An 8,909-nucleotide genomic window follows, 5' to 3' on the forward strand; every position below is an offset into this window, starting at 1 on the left:
CTTCCTATTTGAGTGTGGAACCTAGTGTTAAAATTTTGACGAAATAAATATCTCTTATACTCAAGTTATTGTCTTAAAACCAGACAAATATTTGTTTTTGGCCCCTTTTTGGCCCTTAATTATAAAACAGCTCAGACAATAACCCCCAAAATCAATCCCATCCCTCCTATTGTGGTATGGAACCTTGTACTAAAATTTCTTACACATCCATACACTTACAATAAAGTTATTGTCTGCGAACCAATTTATTTTCCATGAACCAGTAAAACTGACCTTTTTACAAAACTGCAAGGACAATAGTCCCGAAAAACAATCGCAACCATCCTCTACTGGTATGGAACCTTGAGCTAGAATTTCATAGAGATCCATGTTCTTATACTTAAGTTATTGTCTGCGAACTAAAATGTCTTCAGACGCAGACGCAGACAACACCATAAAATAATACTACCTGCGGTCGTATAAAAATGTCTAAATTTCCTGTTCTTGATGGAGTTGTATATTTCGTTTTTGTTTAATGATACATTGTGTATATTTCATAAGCTGAAAAAGTGAAATAAGAATGTACTTTGTATCTATTTAATACTTGTATCAGCACCAACATTGTCTACAGGTTGGATTGTACCATGACAACTATAAACTTCTACAGACTAAACATGAGAATCACTTTCGTTACCCAATTAAGTTGTCGAATTTAACAGTTTAATTTTAACAAAAACACAGAAAATATAAAGTGACATGAGTGCTATACTGTTTACAATTCTTCTCTTAAAAATTGTTTCAGTCGTTACAAACTTTCTGATGGATGAAATCACGGAGATAACTTTATAAAAAGTAGTTACATAAACTATTCGAATGAAAACTTCTTTCGGACATATGTATAATAATTTGCCGTAATTGTCTAATAATTGACGTCAAATAAGAAAATGTTGCCACCTTGAGTCGAGAGCAACAACTGTTGGTTACTAGAATCATAGCTAATTGCCCTAGCTGCCGATAGATTGTTGTTACAGTACAATTCTTTAAATTCATTTCCAGTATTCGATAGAGCATATATATTCTTTGATCGAAATCCTGTGATAAACAAAACGTTTCTGTCATTGTATACTACTCCCAACGGTTCTTTTAATTTCTTGTCCTTAAATTCACGAATTTCATTCCCCTTTAAATCGCAACAAACGATCCGATCTTTTGAAAATTGTGAAAAATATATTTTGTCATTCAGTAACACTGCAAACAAAATATCGGAGTGACTGTCATGATAATAAGGTATTTCACTAAGTATGTTTCCTTCAATATCGGTTATACAAAATCCAACACGAAGAACTGTTACAAGAAATTGGCCTTTCCTAAAGGAAAACGCGCATGTACCATAATTTTTAACTACAAAGGATCGATCAACTGACGAAGTGGTCATGTTTATTATATTGATCTCGTTAGTTTTATATTTGCCCACTGCAGTTTCGTTATCTGTGATATATGCAATAGAACTTGGCATAAATGATAGTTGTATGTCCCTATCACGATCACCGTTTTCTTTCAATAAAATTAAGCGTTTGTTAGGTTGATCGGAAAAAGCAAATCTTCCGTGTGATAGAAAGCAACTATCCAATATAGTAAGCTTGTTATCTTTTCCACTTGGTAATTGTACGTTTTCAAGTACAGGTTTAAGTTGTATTTTTTCAATACAAGGCGTTCCAATTGCCAGAAGTTGTGCCTGTTTTCCCCTGTGGTTGACCAGTCTGATGTCCGATTCTTTGGTGATCACATTCACATTACCAAGGGATGGCAACAATGTTTCGATTGCAAGCTCGACATTGGGAGAAAACGATATTGAAATTTGCTTTGCTGAATCTTTTTTCATCAAAAATTGTACATCTTTCTCTAAACTCTTTACTGTGCTCTCTAATTCTGTACATGCTATAAACAATTGGAAATCTGATGCATACTGTTTAATAACATCAGCTTCTTCTTGCATTTTTGCAACATTTGTTTTTAATACTTCGAACTTTTTTATCGTTTCTTCAATTGCCTGCAACTGTTCTCCGTGTAAAACTTCTATTTGGGTTTTAAGTTTTATTTCAAGTGTATCAAGTTGAGCAATGACGTTTAGTTTGGTATCTGTGATTTCTTTCAAACATTTACCTTTCTCGTCGGCAAGAACCGATATATTATCAAATCGGCTTTTAATCAAAGAATTTAAGTTGCTGAGTAAATCGGATAATGTTTGCTCAAAGTCTGAAAGAGCATTTGAGGTTTTGAAATGTTCAACGACTTTATGCATTGGAGTTAAATGTCGGCATTCTGAATGGGTTATTTTCATGCATTCAACACAGCAGGGTAATTCATGCTGAATACAATAATATTCAAATCTTAATTTGTGATCAGGACAGTCATTCTTTATGTCTTTTACAGCAGAAGGTAATTTATCAAAAGATTCGAAAGGAATAGTTTCATGAGTTTTACTCAGTTTGGCGGCAGAATGATGAGATTTGCATGATTCACAAAGACTTTGCTCACATTCTGGACACCAGTCAGTGGCAAATACTGTAATGTCCCTGGTTTCACAAATATCACACAACCTTCCACTGGCTGCCATGCTGAAATAAAATGGAAATTTTGAGTTTGATAAATCTCTCTAGGTACATTAGGATGAAAAGACATTCACATTCATAATTCAAAGAGAAAAGAATAACACCATGGCAAAAAAGGAAAACTGTCTACAAAACACTTAAAAACCTAAAAACTTAGCAAAACGAGCCCTATCAAAATCAAGTAATGATCTCAGGTGTCCCTGAAGGATAAGCATATCCTAATCCACATGTTGCACTCCGTCATATATTATTTTGTACCAGGACTACGGTCCCATCTAATTTCAAGTGTCAGGAACGATTGTTTTAAAATTGGTTAGAAATGTAAGTTTATATTAGCTTATTTGAAGGTTTAAATGTATCACTGTTGGACTTTTTCGTGAAATTATACATACACATTCAAGTAGTATGATTTAAAGTATAAATCAACAATTTACTTCTACGACGTTCTCTAGATTGACATTATTAGTTTTTTCAATTGAATTGTTTCATAACTTTCATTTCGGGGCCTATTAAAGCCGACCATACGATATGGGTTTTTCTCATTGTTGAAGGCCGTTCGGTTGCCTATAATTGCTTACATCCACTTCCGTTTAACTTTGGTGGAAAGTTGTCTCATTGGCAATCATACCACATCTCCTTATTTTTATATAAGGAAAGACAACCGTATTCATGTAAACAGACAAATGCTTGGACGGAAAGTAGAGTCCAATATACCCAAAAACAAAAATTGCTCCACTAGCCGATATACATCCAATCATCGGGAATTACACCCCTTTAAAAATCCTTGATTCGAGACTGCTTATGAATTGGTATATCTTTCATTTTTGTTTTCATTGGAGAGTAGCGAACACCCAGTACCGAAATCATTTAGTGCCTTATATTGGATAAGCTGTAACATTTTGTTAAAATAAATTTAAAAAAACCTTATACATTGGTCCTGTTGGTAGCCTAGAAATGATAGCGAATTAATCCTTTTTTTTATTATTTTATTCAAAACGGGCCTCCATATACACAACGTTAGTCAATTACCAGGTAACGTTATCATATAGTGCCTAATAGTATACATGTAATATTAGATAAGTTGTCACGTTTTGTTAAAATAAGAATTAAAAAAAAAAAAATGGGCATATTGGTAAAAATGATAGCGAGTTATTCTTTTTTTTTTATTATCATTTTTCCTTAACGGGCTTCCGTATTCACAACACTAGGCAATCCATAAAAATATATAATCTTACTTTAGTGTATCGTGTTTATAAAAAACCAGGTTTATTTGTTGTAGATGCATTCTTATTATTGTCATTTATATAATAATAAATCAACAGTTAGAAATAGTCACAAACAGTGTACCATACTATTACATGTAACAGAAGCGTAACAGAAAGTAGACCAAAACAATTGATGATTGAATACTATAAATATCACTCGTTATTGTACAGTTTAACAATAATATATTGGTGTCATACGTACGTCCTGAAATAATACTTAGTTCCGCTGTCTTACCTTGTGCGACAAATTCAAAGTTGAGTTACTTATCTGGTCGGACTGTGAACTATCAACAAATTGTCCTCACAGTCACATGATTAAAGAAACGAATTGTATATGGAAATCCAGATAAACAAAATCGTTTGTCTTCTGATCGGATTTATTATTTGGTCTTTTTTGGTATTAGACCCGTGCAATAAATTTGAATGTAGTACTTTAATAATATGAGCCTCAGATTGAACCGTTGTTACTACATTTATATTCGGAAATAATTCAAGGTAGCAGATATGTAAATTTTGCATATAATTGACCTATGAGAAGCATTCGGTATTTAAAAGCTATTTGAATTCTATTAAATGAATGGGGGAAAAAATCCTCCTGGTCACTCTTTTATGGCAATGTTAATGCAATTGTGTATGTAAAGGATTACGCATGGGAAATGAATTCTTTATTGCTTTAAAAAGTCCCAGTTATCAAGCCTGAAGTCTGTGGGTGTCTATTTGTAATCGGATCAATTTGAGCTTTTGAAAGTTGTAAAACGAATGAAAGAAAATGTAAGATATGTACCAAGAGACAGTGACCCATACAAAACACATAACACATGCAGAAAAATCATTACCATATTTATAAAAAAAAACACAGAGAATCCTTAATCGGGCAAGATTATGTTGCTCCTAAATTAGCTTCTTGTGTATTTAATCCATCACCCCCTTTTTATTTTTTATCTTGATCAGTATGCTAACAAAAAGGGCTCATAATAATGTAAGGTAAAAAAAAATCCCAAAAAGACAATGATAATATATATTTACACAACATCTATTCTTAAAGGCTAGCGACAGATAAATAAATATTTGTAACATGATATAACATATAACTATAATATATGAACAATAGAATATGCCATAGCAGATATATAAAACACATATGATTGTCTGTCTAGATTTAAGAGAGAGAGAGAGAGAGAGAGAGAGAGAGAGAGAGAGAGAGAGATTTTTCCGTTTGCTATTTGTTCTAGAGGTGCATTTATCTAGATGTATCATGATTATTTTTACTTTTGACTAATAAGACCGAATCTTATTGAGTATACTTATCTAGAATAGAGTTTTGTCGATATAAAAAGTTAAAGAACTATATTAGCTCTAGGATTATATAAATAAATGGATCTGTGTGAGGTTATTGATTAATTTAAGATATGTTAAAGAGAGGCGAAAGATACCAGAGGGACATTCAAACTCATAAGTCGAAAATAAACTCTCAACGCCATGGCAACATAGAAAACTAAAGACTGAGGAACACGAACCCCACCAAAAACTGGTGGTGATCTCAAGTGCTCCGGAAGAGTAAGCAGATCCTGATCCACATGTGGCACCCGTCGTGTTGCTCATGTTAGTACACACCTGGTAATACGTCTAATTCGGTAGATAACATTCAGGAAAAGGGGACGGGATTATAGTTACGTCATTAGGAACATATCGGCTACCATGTATGAAACAAATTTTGGGGACACTAAAACCTTTATATATGACATAAAACAGATTGACGACCAAGGAAAATAATATCTCAAATTTTTTTCACTATTTTCACATTTCCCAATCGATTGTGAAAAAATTGTTCTCCTCACTAGTGAAATATCTGTTCTCGTTAAATGATTGGTCGAAATTTGATTATGACGTAAAATTTTCTTGGTTTCTTCTGAATTTCCTATTGTGACGTCATGGAAAAAGGCGACCATGCCTGATGACGTCACATATAAAGAACACAACTTTTTGCAAATATTTGAAATGGAAGGATAAAAATCATTAGAGGAACAGATTCAACCAATATAACTCGTGTATTAATTACGATATTTCTCCACTCTCAACAGTTAAATTTTAATTATTTAAAAAGCTCGGCAAGCCTCGCGCTTTTAATATTAAAATTTAACTGTCTCAAGTGGAGAAATATCGTAACACACTTGTTGCAGTGGTGGAATCTATATATCTTAATTGCCTACCGACTCCAAGTTTAATGAAGTCCTTTGCATCTTCTGTTATAGAGCTGTTGGGGAGATTTTCCCTCTTTCTCCAAAAAAAGGCATGCAGACTTCGGAGCATAGTCATTCTTCAATTACATTTAATATTTCAATATATTGAATGATCTGTATAGACTATTATCTATTTTGAAGAAACATTTTTTTCAGTCAACTCGGCAAATTGAGTACTCGGTCCATTTGTAACTACCTCGGAAGCTTGCCAGTCAGCTTATACGTTCATTTACTAGTTTAACTGTAACTGCACCAGTTATATTTATTGTAATTTCAATGAATCATTGTATCATTCCATCATAAACAAATAAAAAAGAAAGAACCATTCAATGTCTTTCAATACATAGGATATGATGATAACTGATTTCGAATGCAATTAGGAAATGATAAGTTTACAATGTTTCAGAAAGTAAAATTCCATCTTGAAGAAAATGTGTTAAAGACAAATCCCTCTGATGTATGTTTTACGCCGATTGTGATGTCGCGGTTTCTGTGAACTGAAAACTGTTTATGAGAGTTATTCCTCTTTGATCTGATAAAGGATTTTTGTCGCAGAATCGGAACATTTTGGATTTTCCCTTGACATAGAAAAACTAGCGTAGGTATCCAAATTAAATTGTGACCAACAAAATCCAACATGGCCACCTCCATAGTAAATAATATACAACTCAATTTTCAACTAAAAGAACACCAAAAGACAGCTATTCAGTATTTGTTAGAGGGTCATGACGTGTTTGTGGTGTTGCCAACTGAATTTGGAAGTCTGTAATTTATTCAATACTTCCTGAACTATTCAGGAAAGTGAAAAAAATAGAGAATTCAGTTGTTTTGGTGGTATCTCCTTTGGTTGCTCTTATGAAAGATCAGAAAGAACAATTTGTGAAACAGGGAATAGAGCATAGCCAGAAATTAGTAGTGCTTGTGCTAATTAATATTCATAATATGTAAATGAGAATTGTACCACGTGATAATAGTTTGAACTGGACTGGCTTGATATCATTAAAACACGGATATTATAAGTTGCCCTTCACAGAGTCCTTGTTTATAATCACTCTCATATTTCTGTAAAGTTATCAGGCGGTCAAAATCAAAACAATGAACGCGAATTTAGTGAATTTTTTCGTGTTTTCGTGAGTTTATTCTTCTTGAAATAGGGGCATTTTAACTTTACGTAGGAACCTAGAGTTCAACGACTACACATACAAGGTTTGGACTTGCTTATTCTTTGGACATTCAAGTTTCAAGTTTCATCCCCGCAACCTGTTTTTGTAATGACCTTGTTAGCCAATTTTCAACACGAAGTTTGCAAATTTGTCGTTTCAGCCATTTTAGCCTGTATTTTATACTGCAATGTTAAAAGCCTCTCGCTCCGATTTTTAAAATAGCTCAGGAACCTTGATTTTTGCAACGACAGTCATTATGTTTCGTTTAAATGGTGCATATTGTTGTGTATATTTTCTGTCCCCGCAACCTGTCTATCACTTAAATTAAAGTTAAAACAGACATTTTTTTCAAGATTCCCTATCATTTCAATATAATTTCCGTGACCAGTATCCGATTTCTTTAGTATAATATTCAAATAAGCAAAGTGGCGTTGATTTCTGGATATGGAGTGTGTACCTTTGAGAAAAAGTAGGTAAAGGTATAATTTTAACTTTTTTTCAATGTAATGCAACCGTTAATTTGAGCAAAACTGTGAACTAATTATGAAAGAGGAATAACCTTAGCTTTTTGGAGTTTTGGGTCTTCAATGCTTTTCAACTTTGTACTTGTTTGGCTTTCCAAATATTTTGATATGAACGTCACTGATGAGTCTTATGTAGACGAAACGCGCATCTGGCGTACTAAATTATACACCTGGTACTTTTGATAACTAATTAGTCCAAAAAATGTAATGTATTCATTTAGATTTCAATAGCTGGAATACCTGGGTATGATGCAAAACAATTTAGCCCTGGTCATCTCAATTTGAATTGTTTTACATTGTCACTTCGAGGCCTTTTATAGCTGACTGTTCGGTATGGGCTTTGCTCATTGTTGAAGGCCGTACGGTGACCTATAATTGTTAATTTCTGTGCCATTTGGTCTCTTGTGGAGAGTTGTCTCATTGGCAATCATACCACATCTTCTTTTTTATATCAGCCTTACTACGGCATGACTACTGTTTACTATATTTGTTTTTTGTGAAATATTGTGTGACAGGGGTTAAATTTTTTTGTTACAGCTAACTAGCCCAGGACTTATTGGCAGCAGGATTTTACTAGCTCTGTTCCAAGAACTGCTAGCCAATCAAAACTAACCTGCTAGCCCGAATATCCCTTACAAATCATAGTGTGCTGCATAATACAGGCTGGGTGTCATGTTTTGAAAGGGCATTATACACTATTCAATAAAGTAATCAAATGAAGTTATGTTTTATTGTTTAATTATAACAAGGATCTTCAGACATCTTTTTGGAATTCGACATCAAAGACAGCATTGTCATTATCATCCTGAATGTTCATGTTTTGAATTCTGTCCTTTGACCTTGTTCCAGGCAATTTGTGATGATTGACATGCCTGGTAATTTCACTGAACAACAACCAGTGCTCAATACTGGCCTCTGGTTTAAATTGTGTTAACTCTGGACCTTCATTCATAACAAGAAGCTGGTTCTTTAGGTGAGACTGTGTCATTATACTTCTCAAGTTTGTTTTAACAGTTTTCATATGTGAGAACCCCCTTTCACAACTAGCTGTGCTTACAGAAATTGACATTATGCACTCAACCAGCTTAGCAAATGCTGTGTCCTTAACTGATTCTTGTAATATGTA

At 33.6% G+C, this 8,909-nt stretch overlaps 1 protein-coding gene across 2 annotated transcripts; it reads right to left on the reverse strand.

Moving 5' to 3' along the window:
• Positions 1-393: 393 nt before the first annotated feature.
• Positions 394-4,172, reverse strand: LOC127711692 (uncharacterized). 2 transcript variants are annotated; one of them, XM_052217803.1, is made up of 2 exons: positions 4,092-4,172; positions 394-2,597 (listed from the first exon to the last, which is right to left on the reverse strand). In XM_052217803.1, exon 2 carries the CDS (start codon positions 2,594-2,596, stop codon positions 899-901), a length of 1,698 nt encoding a protein of 565 aa, XP_052073763.1. In that variant the 5' UTR covers position 2,597; positions 4,092-4,172; the 3' UTR covers positions 394-898. The 2 variants fall into 2 exon arrangements, with proteins under 2 accessions (XP_052073763.1, XP_052073762.1); XM_052217802.1 differs by having other exon boundaries at positions 4,059-4,161.
• Positions 4,173-8,909: the final 4,737 nt, after the last annotated feature.

The sequence above is a fragment of the Mytilus californianus genome, unplaced genomic scaffold (assembly GCF_021869535.1).
Source record: "Mytilus californianus isolate M0D057914Y unplaced genomic scaffold, xbMytCali1.0.p SCAF_8, whole genome shotgun sequence".
Classification (NCBI taxonomy): domain Eukaryota; kingdom Metazoa; phylum Mollusca; class Bivalvia; order Mytilida; family Mytilidae; genus Mytilus; species Mytilus californianus.

Bases quoted from the DNA above. Each gene is read 5' to 3' on its own strand.
- LOC127711692 (XM_052217803.1), bottom strand. From the start codon at position 2,596: ATGGCAGCCAGTGGAAGGTTGTGTGATATTTGTGAAACCAGGGACATT.